The 19,556-nt window shown below is 40.9% G+C and overlaps 2 protein-coding genes across 2 annotated transcripts in view; one reads left to right on the forward strand and one right to left on the reverse strand.

Moving 5' to 3' along the window:
• Positions 1-1,009: 1,009 nt before the first annotated feature.
• wdr91 (WD repeat domain 91) lies at positions 1,010-9,618 on the reverse strand. Its single transcript, XM_056730589.1, has 17 exons — positions 9,458-9,618; positions 8,906-9,056; positions 8,380-8,510; positions 7,544-7,723; positions 7,247-7,443; positions 6,851-6,941; positions 6,659-6,768; positions 5,615-5,777; positions 5,361-5,516; positions 4,571-4,752; positions 4,345-4,495; positions 4,170-4,264; positions 3,820-3,976; positions 2,486-2,594; positions 2,294-2,406; positions 1,800-1,997; positions 1,010-1,667 (listed from the first exon to the last, which is right to left on the reverse strand). Exons 3-17 carry the CDS (start codon positions 8,500-8,502, stop codon positions 1,503-1,505), a joined length of 2,190 nt encoding a protein of 729 aa, XP_056586567.1. The 5' UTR covers positions 8,503-8,510; positions 8,906-9,056; positions 9,458-9,618; the 3' UTR covers positions 1,010-1,502.
• The window catches only part of rab27b (RAB27B, member RAS oncogene family), a 28,225-nt gene continuing 17,820 nt past the window's right edge, over positions 9,152-19,556 (forward strand). The window contains exons 1-3 of the mRNA XM_056730584.1: positions 9,152-9,203; positions 9,436-9,492; positions 10,448-10,735. Coding sequence (XP_056586562.1) covers positions 10,734-10,735 — 2 coding nt within the window. The 5' untranslated portion in view covers positions 9,152-9,203; positions 9,436-9,492; positions 10,448-10,733. The remainder of the gene's footprint in view (positions 9,204-9,435; positions 9,493-10,447; positions 10,736-19,556) is intronic.

Here is a 19,556-nt window from a genome sequence, read left to right on the forward strand (position 1 = left end):
GTTTACTCTTTAAAACAGAACAAGATGATGATGGTATTGTGTGTATATACAGTGATGTTTAAAGTCATGAATGCATTAGCAGGAGTTCATCATCACTTATAGGTTAAATGGAAAGTTAAGTTAGTCATTCTCAACATGAACCTCAGGGGGCTTATAAAGATTCAACTGTTTGAACTTTTTCCACAGATTTACCTTCAGTGAAACTGAACGGTGCTGAAGGGCTCAGGGATGCCATGGGGTGACTGGGGCGGCTGGAGCGACACGTGTGAAGGAAAAGGAATCTGTGGGATTGAGACTAAGATGGAGCTGCTGCAGGGGACAGGAGATGACACGGCCCTCAATGATGTGCGCACGTACTGCTGCCATTAAAAAAAACCTGTGACCCTGACAGAAACCAGCAGACCATCACTAAATAAAGCTTCAAGGACTTTTAGGCAGAATTAATACCCTATTAATTTTTTTTTTTAAAGTCTAATTTCCTAAAAACAGCAACAGCATTTAGAATACAAATTGCAAACAATGTAATTGTGTCAAGCTGTTGGATGATGTCACTCCTGAGTTTTGATTGTAATTCAACAAACACTGGACTGAAATGAACACAATACATCTAGAAATGAACATTTAGAACGGTCTCTTCATTTCGAATCAATCATTGGAGTTTGGGTTCCTCGCCACAGCAGGGCAGTGTTGGCCTGCTCACCGGGAGACTGCATTCATTCATTTATTTATTTAGAAATTAGATGTTATTTATTAGAATGAACTTACTCGTTGTATAAATACCATGCACTGTGCTGTGTTTTAACTTTTCTGTTTTTCTTGTTTGCCCCTGTAAAGCTGCTTTGAAACAATACACATTGTGAAAAGCGCTATATAAATAAACTTGAATTGAATTGAATTGAATTTTTCTGCGGCTGTAGAGATCAGTGCATCAGACTCCGCCCACAGAAATGACATCACTAACACATGAACTTCCTGTTTATACAATTACAAACAGAGGAATCACACAGAATGATTGTTTGGCCTTAAGAACAGCCACAACTGAAATGTATTTGTGACTCGACACGCAAATAAATTTCATTTAATGATTCTTTCAATTCTAAATGTGAATAAAATACTGACTGTGATGAAATCCTGAAGATTCTTTTAATATACGATAGGACATCGATTTTGGATAAACATCATTTTAATACCTCTTTACGTTGCATTTTATGGTTTCATATTCCGTGAGTAGAATATTTCTGTCCAGAATGAAACGTGAAATGAAATATATTTGAGAAATAGCACTTTTTTAACAGACCTAATTGAAAGCAGCTGTGCATCCATTTGTTCTTTTAAATGTAACGTTTCTCCATCAGAAAACATGACAATCTTTTCAACAACATTAATATTCAACTGATCACAGTAAGATCTCCGAAATGTTCTTGGTTTTTAGATTCCTCTGAATCTACTGGTCACCTGACTGTGTGCTGTGTGATGATTGGCTGGATTATAGTGTTCTGAGATCAGGGCTTCTGAGCCAGCAGCGTGTTGACTTTAATCTTGCCGTCCATAGACGCGGTGAGACACGTGCCGCAGTCCATCGCCGTGCACCAGTCCACCGTCACCACCGGCGCTTTATGACCCCCGAGAGACAAAACACTTTCCAGTCCAACATCTGATTGACTCAGCTGAACACAACACACAGATCATCATTCAGAACACATCACATACTGATGATACAGATAAAGGAAAGATGATCAGTTCAAATATCATGTCATCACTGAATGACAGGTGTGATGTGTTGGTAAATGTGTGTTTACCCGGTAGATGATTCCTCCAGCGCTCGAGCAGGTGAGAACATGCTGTCCTTCAGAGTCAAAAGCGAAGAGTCGCCCGCGCGGAACTTGAACCTGTTTATATCCGCTGTAACCCGACAGCACGAACGGCCCCACTGCATCCTGGGATAGGGAATACTCCGACTGTTTCACTCCGCAGCGGTGAATGTTCCACTGAACAAACTGTCAACAAAAACACAACATGACCTCTGAGAATGAATGACTTTTATCTGAGCTATCAAAATAACAGCAATAACCGAAGCAAAGAATCAAATCCTTTTTACTTTTCTATAAACTCATTCCGTTAGTCACAGCCATGCACTGAGACGAGACTTAAAACGTGGACCAATCAGAATCACCTTGAGGCGGGACAAAACGCTTTTCCTGCTTCCGATTTGTCCGCGTCATTTATCGTATACAGATACTGTCACATTTTATGAACATTGAGAGAATGAAGGAATAACGAGAGCTGTCATCACCTTTCCATCCTCTCCGATGCTGAAGACTGTGTTCTCATCAGAGCTGAACTCAACGCTGTAAACTTCTCCATCGTGTGCGTTCCAGCTCAGCGCGCTCTCGTAACGCTGCATGTCTAGAGACAGACGCAAGAAAACATGAAGACGTGCAGCAGACACACCACAGGACCACCTGATGAACATCTGCTTTCTCACCGAATAGTCGTATCATCCCGTCGGCTGCTCCGGTGACCAGCAGGTTTCCGTTGTGATTGAAGGCAGTGCAGTTGATGGCCACCGGACAAGGCTCCAACGCAAACTGCAGCTGACGCACACACAACACAAACAACAACGTTCTGAGTACATGACCTGGAGAAAGTACTTCGACGAACAAGCTGTATGTGATGACATCACAGAATTTTTTACTTTTTAGGGATGCACTGATATGATTTTGTTGGGCCGATACAGATTTTAACAAACACATATTGGTCGATTCCAATACCGATACGGGTCAATTGCATACAGTACAATACGATATTAGCTTGATTTTTCTGCATTCAATTTATTTACTGAACATGAATTGGATCAATTTAACATTTTAAGAAGCACTAGTGTAAATGTGCCTAAATGAAGATGTAAGCTAAGGTAAAAATACAATAAGACAACATGAAAATCTTCAAAGGTTATTTTTGATATCCAATATTTCTTTTAATAGAAACATTATTTCAAATTTGACTTAAAATGGATAATTTCTTTAATATATTTAAATAAAGTCCTTGCTGTTGCTTTTTACAGTAACTATTGTGCTCAGAGAAAATCACTGGATATTCAGACATCCAACTCATTGCCTCCATGCAGTTAGTTAATAAACTAGGGACCTATGAAATCCGTTTGATTTTTTCCCAAATTCCATTTTTTCCGTTCTTTTCCGTTCTACTCTGTGTTTTTTTTTGGGGGGGGGGTGTGTAACTATGATAGTTCAAAACAGTATCTTATATCTATGTTTTTTTCCTTTGCCGTTTTAAGTTTACTTAAATTTAATTACTAGTTTTGTAATTTTTTAGGAGCAAGTTTGTAGACTTTAATTTTGGCGGCTTGCCGCAAAGTTTGACAGCAGCTTCACTATGAAACGGTCAAATGCACCTGAGGTAACTTAAACTCTTGATTCACTGTGTTCGCGTCCACCAGATGCTAAAAAGTCCACTACAGTAAGTTACACAAAACCACACCACTCATTCACACGCAGATTGCATATTTAAACAACAGCCGAGTAACTATTAACGCTATTAATAGCACAATTAGAATTTCATAAGCTGTTGAGCGGTACTTTCTGGCGTGTTTGCTACTTTCCATCCGTTTGTTCTGCTTCACGGTAATCAAAGAGACCAAATAAACCATCTGTATCGGCCTTTTTTATGCTATTGCCGAGCGGCCGATACATCAGTGCATCCCTAATTTTTAGGTGAACTATTCCTTACCTGCACCTGAGTGTTGCCATAGAAATGAATCACACGTGAGCTGGACGTGAATGTATAAGTTGGTGGTCTTACCTGCTGTTTGACCGTCTTTGTGTCCCACAGCAGCAGTTGACCTGAAACAGAGGCAGAGACTCGCGTGTCACTCTCAGTCACGGCAGTGGGATGAGACGGAGCGGCGGCGGAACACACGAATGATGTTCCATTGGGACTGCAGGCCAATGACAGGATCCTGAACACACACACATGAACGCACAACTCTTAAGTATAGCACACTGAAAACTAAAACTTAAGAGCAATGCATCATGGGATGTGGTTTCTTTCGCATTGTCACAAGCTCTCTTGAATGTATCAACATGTTTGTATATTGACTGATAGGTTTGACGAGAGCCCTGGTGCATTGTGGGTGATCACAGAGAACTAACCGCGGATGGGCGTCGTCCACAGACATCTCATACAGGCTCTTCTTCGCATCCGTGTCATAAAGTCTCACCGTGCCGACGCCGCTGCCTAGCAACAGCTGTAGGAGTAAAATTACAACATCAAGCAATGAAATAATGTGTGTGTGCAGATGAAGGTCAACAGATGATGATGATTCACCAGTCTGTCCGGTTTAGCAGCCCACTCCAGAGACAGCAGTGGAGATTTAGACATGATGGTGGCTTTGGTTTGCATGATGGGATTGAAGGCCCAAACCTTCACCACGCCGTCTACATCCAAACTGGCCACACGCCGGCCCGAGCAGTCCACCCTGAACACACACACACGAGACTGAGAACGCTCATCAACACACATGACACATGTTTCTAGAGGTGTTCACAGTCACCTGCAGTGCATTATGGATGAGTGATGTTCTCCATACTCCTCCTGACTCAGTTTAATGAAGGGCTGCTCCGCCCCTACTCCGCCCACCTCACATCCTTGCATCTGATTGGCGGAGTCTGTCTGATCAGTGAGAGCGTCGGTCTGAGCGTCTGGATCTGCACCGTCGGCTCTCTTCTCTGAACTCTGTGGAGACAACGACACTACAGCAAGTTAGAGAAGAAGAGTGAAGTAACAATGAGAAAAAACCCGAGATAGAGAGAGACACAGAGACAAAACAAAGAGAGAGAGAGAGAGAGAGAGAGAGAGACACGAAGACAAAACAAAGAGAGAGAGAGAGAGAGAGAGAGAGAGAGAGAGACAAAAAGACAAAACAAAGAGAGAGAGAGAGAGAGAGAGAGACACAAAGACAAAACAAAGAGAGAGAGAGAGAGAGAGAGAGAGAGAGACACAAAGACAAAACAAAGAGAGAGAGAGAGAGAGAGACACAAAGACAAAACAAAAAGAGAGAGAGAGAGAGAGAGATAGAGAGAGAGAGACAAAGACAAAACAGAGAGAGAGAGAGAGATAGATAGAGAGATAGAGAGAGAGAGAGAGACAGAGAGAGATAGAGAGAGAGAGAGAGACAGAGAGAGATAGAGAGAGAGAGAGAGAGAGAGAGAGAGATAGAGAGAGATAGAGAGACAGAGAGAGAGAGATAGAGAGAGAGACAGAGAGAGATAGAGAGATAGAGAGAGAGAGAGAGAGAGAGAGATAGAGAGAGAGATAGAGAGAGAGTGTTGTCTGTGTGTGACCTGTGTTGGGAGTTTGGAGAACAGCTCTTTTCGTTGCTTCTCGTGGTCGTGATGTCGCCTTGGTCTGGAATGACCTGTGGCCGACTCTGCCGTCACCGTGGTAACGGTGGGCATCTTTAAGTCTTTAGCAGCGGGAGGATCTTTCACTTTCACAGACTGAAAAATGACAAAACAGAAAACCGTAAAGCAGCTCTCGATAAAGGAGGAAGAATTGATTTTCATCCTCTCGTTTCCATGGTAACCGGCATACACACTTGAGCACCAGGATCTTTCCTCCCCAGAGACGCCTGCGTGGGGGACGACTGCGGCGCCGGGGAGGTTTTACCGGGTGCCCGTCTGGCCTGAGGGAGGAAGGTGTGGAAGAAGTTTCTGGAGGGCGTGGTCATGTTGACATTACGCTGACTGGACACCAGATCTCTGTGAGGAAACAGATGAAACCACACTCACACACGCTCCCTTATCATCACGCTCACTTCACTTCCACTGACGTTCACTTTTACTCATCAGTTTTACTTTGGACAAAGAGATCTTGTGTGATGAATCACAATTCTTTAATCGTCTAACTTTGTTTCCATTTTTTAACACTCAAGGACAATTAAACGTATTGATGGTGAGATGACTGCAGTGATAAACAAAAGATCAGACACACCAGCAAATGAAATCAAGAGCAAATTACATTTCAACTTTGGTTTTATTCACTAGCAAAAATCTGTCAGTAGCATCATCATAAGTTAATAACAGCACACAATATATATATCTATATGTACAAAATAGATTGTTTCTTCTAACCCCCAGTTAACTTCCGGTTTGTGCTTGGATAGTGTGTAGTAATATAACTATTTAACTCAACTCAACTCAACTTTATGTATATAGCGCTTTTTACAATTTTCATTGTTACAAAGCAGCTTTATATTTGATAAAATTTAAGTTAATATTAATTTGTAGTATTATTTAACGGTATAATAATTGTATGAAATAACTGCTTAGTTGATATTAAATAAACAATTTGTTGAATGGGTCCTGTAGTTCGGTCGCATTTAAAGAGACACTGACATCTAATGCTTGAGCTTCGTCTCGCAGTCTAAATAAAAAATACTGGAGAGGCAGGTTAGCCAGGTAACGGTTCATTGTTATCAGATATAATCTACAGGCACTCTATTGTTTGTGAACGTGTACTGAAACTTTAGTCAGGGGTCATAAAAGTGCAGTAAAGTTTGTTTATGTTGTAAGGATGAAACTGTATATACAAAGGTTTTTTAAATAAAAAATGGATCATTCCGGTCCTAAAGTCTCCTCACAGCTCAGTATCGCCGAGTCGGTCCATGTGCTGAACGTAAGGGGGCAGTTTGTGATGAACCATCATCTCCTCGTCTCTCTTCACTCGGGACTCTCCCTGCAGAGCAAACAACTGGAGAACAAACAGAGCTGTCAGACAAACATCACACGACACCTCACAGACCAGTGACATCCTGAGAGATTCATCGCCTCACCATCTGACGGAGCTGTTCGTTCTCCTCCTGAACACATGTGATTCTCTGAACCTCAGCATCATAGCTCAACAGGACAGGCTGAGGTGAACATCTGTTAAAGATCTCAATAACACCACGCTCACATTCAACATTTCTTCATTAAAAGAGGTCATTTACTCATATAGACCAGCAGTCGTGTAATAAGCAGGATAAAGTACAGCCAGACACACATGATCACGAAATAAACCTCTCACCCTGTCAAGACTTATTCTATGATAACCACCAGCTCATTTTTTGTGCTTGAGAACGATTTGTGTACGTTCTTAAAAAGCTTTCTCAATAGATTTATCAGATTTTAAGAGTGCACATCATCAGGTGATGATCTCCAGATGGAGCTGTGTTAGGATATGCATACACTGGAACAAAACGCTCAGGAAGTTGTGCAGAGACACCAGGAAGGTGTCGGCCCACTGCCGAGAGAAGTACGGAGAGAAGGTGGGGTTGAGTTCGGGGGCGGAGATGAACGGCAGCACGAACCAATCGCGCCACTCGGCCTGACCCTGCAGCTCCAGAGCCTGCTTCTGGAAAAACTCCTGCGTCTTCTCCGGGTTCTTCTGCGGAGAAAAGAGACATGTGACGTCAATTCACCACTGACTGCATGACAAGACAACAACCTCGATTTAAGGCTCAGCAGGAAGGCAGACAGACTGATACCTGAACGGTGTGAATGATGTAGAAGCGGTACAGACTGGTCCTGAGTTTGCTCACTGTGGGTCTATAAACATCCTCGAGTCTGGAGAAGAGTCTGCGGTCCAAATAACTCCAGTAATCCCGCAAACCCACCAGATCAAAGATCTGAATGAAATGCTGGAGCTGATCGATTATTTTATCAACCTGCAACGAAACACAAAGACGTCTCAGAGCCAGCATATATACTGTACATCTAGCACGTCATCTGTGCACAATGTTGTGTTACTACGCAAACAATTTGGGTTTCCAGAACATTTCCCCAACGTTAGTTTGTTTCATTTTCAATGAAAGTTAGTTTCATTTTCTAAGGTTCGTTTTAGGTTCTCAAGGAAAGTTTTCTTTACGGAAATAGAATGTTAGATTCTGGTTCCCATAGCGTTCTGGGTACCAAAAACTAAACGTTTTATTTCCGCAAAGATAACCAAAAACAAAACTTTCTGGGAATCAGAAACTAACGTTTGGGGAACGTTTACAGAACGTTTCACGGGTCCGTTTGGCCTCACTGCACGTCCGTAATGAGTACGTCCATGCTCTGTTTTTATCCATCGCTTATCTAATCGAGCTAAAATAAGTAAACTACATCATCCCACACAATATAGAGGATTAAATCAATATATATGATTCTTCTATTAGCATAATAATTCTTTTTTAAATAGCACATATTTCTAATAAAACCAAGCTGTGTGTACCTCATCATACATTCTAGACTAGATATTTAAATAAAATAATAAACACTCCCACTGAACTGTCATTAAACCATCACTCAAAATGTACAAATCTGAAGTAATATAAAGACATACTCGGAAACCCTTCTCCTTATCGGCTTTGATTTCTGAGTCGAGATGTTTCAGTGTGCTGGTGAAGCCTCGATACATCAGATATTCTCTCACCAGATCATCTGTTCTCTCCACTGATGACGACATGATCACATCTGCACAAAAAACACGTGATGTCATCTACTACACACACTACATATACTACACATACAGAACACGTCATCTAAATAGTGTACAGTACATTATCTTTAATCTTATACATATCAATCGATACATGCAAGTTTACATTTAAACATGCATTCTTAAATTTTGCTATATTTTTATTTTTATATTATATTTAAAACTGTGAATACCAACGAAAGCCTAAAAAACTAATAAAGTAGATTCACTCCATTATTTAGTATATTTCACTCCGATCAGAGACAAATATCCGATCACGCAATGCACGATCTGTTTTCTGTAAAAATCCCTGTCATAAAATATACATCAATAAAAACGCTTTGAGTGCAAATGTCGTAAGTTCTCCGCATATTAATGAAGTTATTATTACCTGATGAATATAAATGTGTTCGCTGTTTCTTCCTGTCTGCAGCGTCTTCTGCTGGTCATGTGAATGCTCAAGTCACGTGTGGTACTGTAGCAGTCACGTGATCAGGTGCGCTTCCCATACTCGCCATCAGAGGGCTGTGCGCTTATACTCACTGCAGGAACATAAAACCATTAACCGTGATTATCTGTAAAAAAATACACATTCATGTTGATATTAAATAAAATAATAAACGAACGAGTGAGTTAATAAAGTTATTGGAATATTTCCTCCTTGAATATGAAGTGCATTAGAGCATTTTGTAAGCATTTATACTTTAACACTTGAAATGAATAAAAACAACTGTTTGCATGTATAAGAAATGCTTTAGTTTGGAGTTATTGACAAATTTCATCCGTTACAATCTCAAAAAAGAAGAAGTTTTAGAAGAACAGAACACTGAAGAATAGACATATCCGAGCTGAATCTACGAAGCGCTTTCTTTGCCGTTTAATTGGCATTTGATAAACAATTAAAATCTTTCTCGTCACCAGGTTTCCATGGAGACTGCATTACCGATCTGATGTGAACACATTTGAGTGCGATCACAGGTGTGTACATCCATAATATCCATAAACAAGTATTTTTAGACATATTAAAAGACCGCCTGCCTGCATTTAGTCCTCACGGTGAACTTGTCACAGTGTTCGCACAGGAATCTGGTGTATCCATGACAACAGGTGGCACGGGTTCCAGAACGGGTGTCTGCTTTGACCTCATGCAAGAGTTCCTTTTAATTTGCCTGAATAGAGAATGAGTCACCGATTCTAAATCACAAGGGCAAATCTTACAAAGGATGAATGTGTTGAAGTGAACCTGCTGACTGCGATGCTGAAGTTTAGTTTAAATCAGTCAGAAACCTTTAAAAGTTCCTTTTGTCTGGACACTTCTGAAATCATACACAGTCTAAATTCATCAACAAAAGAGTAAAATAAAGAACCTTTAGTTTGTTATTTATATATGTGGCTTTATAATCTGATAGAGTGCACACCTTTGAAAAGTATAAGTGTAAGAAGCAGTCGGACAGAGGGATGTGGGTCAAACGAGATCTGTAAAGTAGACAAACACAAAGAGTTCATTGTTCTCAAGAGCTGAAGGATTAAATGCAAGTCATTATTCACTGTTATTAAATGTCTGAAGTATCTGATGATGATTCAGATTTTTAAGACAAAATAATTTTACGGTTTCTTATGTAACCCCGACTCTCTATTTGCACACAAATATCAAATAAATATAAACTGGTAATATTTCTTTTTTATTTATAAAACATGGCTATCAGCCATCATTTTGCCAAGCAAAAAGTAAAAATATGTTTTCTACCTTTCCATCAACCGTGTCTGTGACGTAATGAGGTTTTTCTGACACGTATGTTTTATACTCACACGAGTCGTGACTAACAGCAGCCGTGTGAATCATTAAATGAGGTTTTTTTAAACAACTACATTTTAATCGATTCTCTAGGTAGGCCTATGGTTTACCGTTTTTTGTGTTAAATTTCGGACGCAGGGCCACTGAGGCTGCTGTGCCGCAACCTGTTGCCGAGCCGAGCCGGGCTCTAGGACCCTGATCACCGCGCGCGCGCCGCCGCCGGGCTGGAACCGCTTCGGCAACGAGAGCATCACTCGAGAGCGCGCAGAAGACGCGTGCACACACATCGATCAGACTTGAGGAGGTGATGCATCGATGTTTCTTCTCGATTGACGCGCGATTAGAAGCGGCTGCGGGTTCGATGAGGATGATGATGATAAAGAGTCCACACCTGTGATTGACACCTGCAGCATCAGTCAGTGACATGTGAGTCAAACTCTGGGAAACGTCATGTTTGTGCGGATCGGCGAGTTCGGTGTCGTGAGTGTGTGTGTGTGTGTTTTTGTGTCTCTGAGTGTGTGTTTGTGGCGGAAGCCTGAGTCATAAATCAAACATCGGACTCTGCGGACCTCTTAACTTCACACACATGACAACACTGACACACAAACACACATGACAACAAAACCACATCTGATTGATGTTTGCGTGATTCTGCATGTTCTGCATGTGCTTCTCAAGGAAACTCTCTCAAACGCACTCTGGTACCTTCAGAACGGTTTGGATGTGTTGTTATGTTACTATTATGGGTATTATTGGACGTGCGTACTAATATCATGGTACTGTACTCAGTATCATCATCTCACAGAACAGTACCGTAGTACACTTACAGTACTCGTGTAATGAATGTTAGATAATAGATATCGTCAGTACGCGTGTGATGCTACCAGTGATTATTAAAGGGATATTTCACTACCAAATCCAAATTTCCCCATGTTTTACACCCCCTCATGGCATTTATTTTGTGAAGAATAATGCAGTCGGAGTTATAACAGCGCGTATCTTTTTACTTCCAAGCGGTAGAATTGGAGGGAACGGGTGTTGATTTTTTGAAGCTCCATAATGTGCATCCATCAATCAAAGAACAGCTCGACGGGGCTCCGTGGTCTAAACAGAGATCTTCTGACGCCAATCCATTCCACATTGAGGACGAAATTTGTTTCCGAAATTTCCGTACGTCAAAAAATAAATCCGACCTCACTTTGTGTCAATCACATTTACACACTGCCTCCGATATTTTCATACGTCATAAAATTTTTTGGGCCAGGTTCAAATTTTCTGCGTTTTTCGCATGTAGCATGCATTTTGGTCATGTTTCCACGTGAGCCTGGTTCGGCCCGATTACAAACTGTTCTCGGACAGGAGTTTTCAACACGGTTGTCCCGAAGCGAGCTGATAGAATTTGTGAAGTGACGTCTCCATACAGGATTAATCACTCGTCGGCTGCCTAGATACAAGTTTCCCTCTGTAGTCGCACATTTCTGTGTGTAAAAATGCTTGAAAGCAGAAAAATGGGATCAGTTTCCTGTGTGTGATGTAGCGGAGGAGTTGGTGCTGGTGTATGACTAACAGACCTTTCATTTATTGATCTTCCGAAGGGTGTATTATACACGTGGCACCAGTGTCAAATGCGCATTGATCTTCAGTGCTGTAAAACAGAGCCGTGTACAATACGACATCTATAAAACTCATCCCGCTCTCTGTACCCCTCGGGCTTCATACTTACCCTGTGTTATTGATGAGATGATAAAAGCCGCCGCATGTGCTCGTCACTCTTGAGTTGAGTGTACATCGGACGGTCTCTTATCCGTTTAACATCTTTATACCATGGTCTGTTTGAATACTGGATTCTGATTGGCCAGAAGGTGTGTATTGAAACCCTGTAATGCACAGGTAGCTCCAGTCAGTTTGAATACAATTGACAGTTTTAAATTGGCAAATGACCATGGTATAAGCGGGATAATCCACAGATAGCCGTGCAGATAGCCGTGCGTTAAACTGTTTCAGTGTAACTCACAGCCAACTGTGGATTATCCCTTACCTGTCATCATAATAGAACTTGACTTTCACATTTTCGAAAGAAATAAAGTACAAGCTGCTTGTTTTAAGCTCATCGTCATAAAGACACAGCGTGCACAACATGGAGATGGTGGTCTAGTGGGTTACACCACTGAACTGGTAAATCAAAGGTTGCTGGTTCTATCCCAGCAGCCACCACCAGTGTGTCCTTGAGCAAGACACTTTACTCCACTTTGCTCCAGGGGGATTGTCCCTGTAATAAGTGCACTGTAAGTCGCTTTGGATAAAAGCGTCTGCCAAATGACTAAATGTAAATGTAAAATGTGCATCAGAAATCGCATGCTTCCATACTAAACTCAGCAAAAAAAGAAACGTCCTCTGACTTTCAACTGTTTTTACTTTCAGTAAACTTAATATGTGTAAATATTTGTATGAACACTAAAAGAGTCAACACCATAAGACAAAAACTAAAAATGTTTCAGTGACTAACAGAAATAGAATAATGTGTCCCTGAATGAAGGTAGGCTCAAAATCAAAAGTACCAGTCAGTATCTGCTGTGGCCACCAGCTGCTTGAAGTACTGCAGTGCATCTCCTCCTCATGGACTGGACCAGATTTGTCAGTTCTTGCTACGAGATGTTACCCCACTCTTCCACCAAGGCACTTGCAAGTTCCTGGACATTTCTGGGCGGAATGGCCCTAGCCCTCACCCTGCGATCCAACAGGTCCCAGACGTGCTCAATGGGATTGAGATCCGGGCTCTTCGCTGGCTATGGCAGAACACTGACATTGCTGTCATGCAGAAACTCACGCACAGAACGAGCAGTATGGCTGGTGGCATTGTCCTGCTGGAGGATCATGTCCGGATGAGCATGCATAAAGGGTACCACATGAGGAAGGAGGATGTCTTCCATGTACCGCAAGGTATTGAGATTGCCTGCAATGACAACAAGCTCAATCCGATAGTGATGTGATATACCGCCCCAGACCATGACGGACCCCCCACCTCCAAATCGATCCCACTCCAGGGTACAGGCCTCGGTGTAACGCTCATTCCTTCGACGATAAACACGAATCCGTCCATCACCCCTGGTGAGACAAAACCGTGACTCATCAGTGAAGAGCACTTTTGCCACTCCTGTCTGGTCCAGCGAAGGTGGGTTTGTGCCCATAGGCGGCGTTGTTGCTGGTGATGTCTGGTAAGGAACTGCCCTACAACAGGCCTACAAGCCCTCAGTCCAGCCTCTCTCAGCCTATTACGGACAGTCTGAGCACTGATGGAGGGATTGTGTGTTCCTGGTGTGACTCGGGCAGTTGTTGTGGCCATCCTGTACCTGTCACGAAGGTGTGATATTCGGACGTACCGATCCTCTGCAGGTGTTGTTACACGTGCAAGGATGATCAGCTGACCTTCCTGTCTCCCTGTAACGCTGTCTTATGCGTCTCACAGTGCGGACATGGCAATTTATTGCCCTAGCCACATCAGCAGTCCTCATGCCTCCCTGCAGCATGCCTAATACACGTTAACGCAGATGAGCAGGGACCCTGGGCATCTTTCTTTGGGTGTTTTTCACAGTCGGTAGACAAGTCTCTTTAGTGTCCTGCGTTTTTAGAACTGTGACCTTAAATGCCTACTCTCTGTAAGCTGTTAAGGTCTTAACGACCATTCCACAGGTGCATGTTAATTAATTGATTATGGTTAATTGAACATGCATGGAAAACATTGTTTAAACCCTTTACATTGAAGATCTATAAAGTTATTAGAATTATTACAACATTATTGTTGAAATACACAGTCCTGAAAAAGGGACGTTTCTTTTTTTGCTGAGTTTATATATAGTAGGCGAAAATGAGGAGGAGTCATGAGTAGTATGTCCGAAACATCCCTATGTGGAGAAATACCCTGATTGCCTACTGCTTCCACTGAGATTATCTATCACATGATGCCACGGGAGCTGAGCAATGGTCAAATTTCAAAATATAATCAAATAAAAATACCAAGATCTTCAAAGTGAGTGTCCGTTTTTTTAAATGTAAGTAGAGATGAATCGATTTCTCATGAATGAATTATGTTTGTAGCGAAACCTAGATACAGGTTGATGTTAATATGGTCAAAGCGCACACGGGTCATCGTAAAACATGGCGGATGCGGTATGTCCGGATTCTATTCATACTACCCCCACATATACTATATGGAACACTATATGGAACGAGCTGTTTTAACGGTTGATACTTTATTCAAATCTGTACTTACTTTCATAGTATGCGATTGCGAAACTCAATTTAGTTATTGTAAATGTAGACGCGTGGCAAGCGCGCAAAAATAGGGGCTGACGTGGTCACGCATGCGTTGTGGCGCGAACATTTTTCTAAGCCGCATCGAATTGGAAATAGTTAAACTTTTCAGAGTGCTGCGCGTTCAACGCGGGTCATTTGAGGAGAGAAATCAGCAAGGCTCGTGTTTTACACACACTTTTAGATGCGAAATGTGAATCAGGCCTAAGAAGTTCTCTCTTAGAGTTTATCATTCTTCATTTAATTCACAGAACTTTTAAACTTGTATTCAATTAAATAAAGTTAAACAACGAATATTATCAATTCCAGTACAACTATATATAACAAAAATGTTTTTATTAATTGTTAATGTTTAAAAAAAATCAATTTGTTTTTCAAATCATTTTTTAATATTGTGATAAATGACAAAACTCTCGATTTGACTATGGCGCCATTTCTATTCACAGACCAATCAGATGCAGGAATAAGACAATGATGATAATGTAAATATTTGTGGTTTATTGCTGTAATTATGATGTCTAGACATGATAGTTGAGTGACAGTACACCCAAAAATAAGAATTCTTCCATCCTTTACTCCTTTACTACTTACTTATGAGTTTCTTTCTTCTGCAGAACACAAGAGAAGATATTTTGAAGCATGTTTATAATTAAACTACATTGAACCCCATTGACTTCTATTGTTTGAACACAAAACCACTAAGACGTTTCTCAAAATATCTTATTTTATGTATACTCATATACAGGTATTTTAAAGTTTGGATAACTTTAAACTGGTTTGACCTTCAGACGGTTTTTAATCATTGTTCTTAAACGTTTGTCTTGACAACGGTGGCGTTTATTCAGCATTTATAAGATGATCCGTCAAGGCAGACATTTGATGTTTGTATTACTGTAACACTGTTGTCTTGTTTTATTTTATTTTATTTGTGTAGATGTGTTATGTGTTTCTTATGCTGGAATTCAGCCACAGTTGGACATGAATCGTCTGTCAGAGGAATGGTGTCATGAATAAAAACACATGGTACTGCTTCTCGCCGCGGTAAATCCTAACACTCGCCTGCCTTTTCTCGCACAAATGAGTCAATAAAACCATTCCCACGTAATATTGTTAAAGACTAAATTGAATTATTTGGTCAGACTAACATCTTTCTGTGGCCCAAATCCGTTTATGATCTTACAGTTGAAGTTTTCGGGTGGAACTTTGCATTGAATTATTAAGATACACAATTTCAAAAGTCAAACATTTATAATCTAATTGGACTTAAATACAATATTTCAGCACCTGTCACGACCACGTGAACCAAGTTTTAATATACAGAAACATACGGTTAGGGGCGTGGCCATAGGCAGTAATGTGCACCAGACCCAGCCTACAGGAATGACATCACTAACACATGACCCGACACCCCCGTCACTTTCTGCAGCGCGTCACCCCTCAGACATTCATTCTAACTGCACCACTATACGCAACATTTCTTTGCTTTTACAAATTTACAGTAGGCGAAGAATGATAGACATTTCATGAGACAGCGGTGCATCTCAGCGTGGGTAATTATCTCGGTTGGGCCCGCTGTGCTCCACCGCAGGGGTCAGAGGTCACAGGGCTCACCAGCTGCTGAGGAAGAGTGCTCGGAGGAAGCGCTGAGCTGCAAGCCGCATGCTCGAACGCCCCGCCGGGTGCATTACCTGCACGCCAGGACGCCCCGACATATCTGAAACCCAGATATTTATGGGATGTTAAGATAGCTCAGGATATCATCGTCACTACAGAAATCAGTTTTCAACAGTGATCAATAACCTTTTTTTTGCATCCTTTTAACATTCCTGAAACTGAAATGCGGTAAAAGATATTCGTAAAGATGATTCGTGAGACTGTGACATGTAATTGACTTCATGTATTTGTTGTAATTGCTTTCGGATGCTGGCGAGAAGCCGAACACACTAATAGATCAGCGACTGTGACGCTTTAAAATAAACGGACCGTCTCCGGGAGATGAGCTTCACATCCACGGCACTCTGAGGACCTCAGACTCAACATTCTACTTAATAATTCATGATGTCACCTGTCACTTTTATCATTTCTCTTATTAAAGTCGATGCATGTTTGCGGAACCATTTGAAATCGTTGGTGCGTTTGCCACGGGGAGGATGTGTGTTTGTTGTGGCGTCGGGGTTTGAGATGCCACCCGTGGGATTTGTTGGTCTTGAGGGGGTGTAGACGTGTAGGCCTAATTGGCCGGCGTAAATAATTAATGCGGCTGAAGACGTTAAAAATGGCAGAGCGCTTGTGAAGGAGGCGCGGTGGTCTCTAATGGATCTGCTCCTCATTTCTCCTCTCGTGTGTGTGTTCACATTGAATGCACATTAAACAGAACACATCAGGGTTTGCGTACTTCTAGCACACATTGAAGTACATAGTTCCTAGGAGATGAAGAGGTCAGTTCCTGAAGAGATAGCGCTGCAGGTTTCTGTATGGTGACCCCTGCAAAATAATGAAATCATTCAAAACATCTTTAATAATAATAGTGTATAATAGAAGATGTTCAATGTTGACGTTATGATCAAAAAAGATTTTGTTAGAATACACAGCATGAAGAGAATCAATGGAGAAAGATGATGATGTAGTTACGGGGTTGACCAGCAGGGGCTGACATGAGCAAACTTCAGCGCTTGACTTATTGACAGTTTTGATGTTTGATCACTAATCAATCATACAGACAGTCACTACTTTATAAACTGTTGTCGACTTTTAAACTTCTGTTTATGATAGCGATGTTAAAATAACAGCATATGGCACGAGTGAATGACTTTAAACGTGATGTTGAAACAGAAGAAAGATGCCGTGTGTGTGTGTGTGTTCCTCCGCTGGCAGATACACTGAATGTATGTCTGTTTTGCTGGATGTGTGTTGCCATAGCGATGGTGGTGATGTTGGTGTTTAGCATGATGGGGTAGTGGGATGGTATTCAGACGGGGGTAGCAGCGTCTCACAATCAATGGTTTGACCACCATGAATTCAAGGACCTTCACGAGTCTTCCTCATCTTCACACGGTGTAAAAACGCGGTGAGCGTGTGCTTGACATATCAGACTTTCTCTACACGTTATCATGGCCAAATGATGATTATATTTCACGATGACTTCATTATCACAGAGATTTTTTAATGAAATATAATCAGTCACATTCATCTGGTTTTTCTCTGGTTTTGGTTAATAAATCGAACTGAAATCCAGTGTAGGGAGGATGAGACACATCCACTCTGAAGTGAACCCGATTACATTAACAGTATTGGCGAATCTGTTTCTGTATATCCAATGGTTGCTATGGTGTTGCTACGCAGTTTGTTATTCATATAAGGAGTTGCCCTCTTTCATGGTACGATTATGAGATTTTAAACTAATATCACATGGTGAGAGAGTCACTCATGTGTGTAGCATGAACACTGCGGACTAAGTTACATGCTGACGATTGTATTTTTATTTTATTTTGAATAAGCTTTTATTTGTATCTTAGTTAGGGCTGCATGATAAATCGAAAAGAAACCGCACACGATTTGGTGGTTGACTGCGATGTTTTAATGCGCAGTTTGTCAGTGAACTACTGTTAATTGCAGCTGGATTCTGAAAGCCAGAGGGCGCTCTCGCACAGAAACTCAAATGCTCCATAGAGGAAGTACGTATAAACAGGAAATGCGGTCTTCCTGTCTGCTTTATTACTTTATTTTTCAGTTTAAGTTTTGTTTTTATTACCAGTGTTATTTCAGTTAATCTTTTTATTTTTACATCCTTTATAATAACATTTCAGCATGTTTTATTTGATTTCATTTAGATATCCAATGTATGAAATTTAGCGGTGAGTTTGCAAATCGCAACCAAACGGCTCACTTCACCCCTCCCTTTTGATGCACTACGGTGGCTGACAGAGGACAAAGATGTCGTATTATTATCGCTTCTTTGCTGAAGGAGATGCCCTATTTACAAAACGCTTTCTGTAGAGCAGTTTGTCCGTTTAGGGCTACTGTAGAAACAACATGGCGAAGTCAATGTAAGAGGACCTGCGGTGTATGTATATAGAAATATCTCTTAATATTGCAATTATGTCAATAGATCCTCCTAAAAACTTATACACTGGACCTTTAATGGAAATATTTTAATAGTTTTAGTTAGCTATTATAGCCCTGTATTCAGAACAATAACTGCAAGCAATATGAATTATGATGCATGCAAAAACTACCAACTTTAAATCTAATTTTAAATCTAGCCTAAGATTTAGTTTCTAACTATGATCTTTATTTTGATTCATTCACAGTTTTACAGATGTTAATTGTTTCTAATTACAGGTTATTTTTAGCGGTATTTTACATAAAAACGGCTAATTTTCTATTCAACATGACCGACTGCTGTTCCCAAAAATGGATCCTCATGCATTTTTTATATTTCAGAGATATTAGCCGTCATATCTGTGCAGTGTCTTTGATTCACGAGCGGTGATATTTCACAGGTTTTTCTGTTCAGTGTGCTTTGTGAAGATTTCTTCATTGCGTCTTATGAGTCTCTGTTATTACTATTTCTATTACTACTGATCAATGCCAAGTATTAAAGTATATGATATGCACCAATGAGAATTAAACACCACAGTCTACGCATTTATGCTACAGAAATACACCTGAAATCATGTGACGTGTGGAGAGCAATGTGATATTCAAACGAGGATGATAAATATATTCTGTATTTTTAATGAATGCGATATATCCAGACCAGTATATAATTGACAATTGCGCTCGGTTTACATTAGACCTCACACACCATAGCAACCGCATGACAGCATCCTGGTTACGGTTCAGAACAGTTCAGCAGTTATTTGTATGAGTGTCGTCTTTGTGTTTGTGAACTGGAGACTTCTGTGAATTCAGTTACGGGTGATAAACTTAAAAT

Source organism: Triplophysa dalaica, chromosome 19, assembly GCF_015846415.1.
Source record: "Triplophysa dalaica isolate WHDGS20190420 chromosome 19, ASM1584641v1, whole genome shotgun sequence".
Classification (NCBI taxonomy): Eukaryota; Metazoa; Chordata; class Actinopteri; order Cypriniformes; family Nemacheilidae; genus Triplophysa; species Triplophysa dalaica.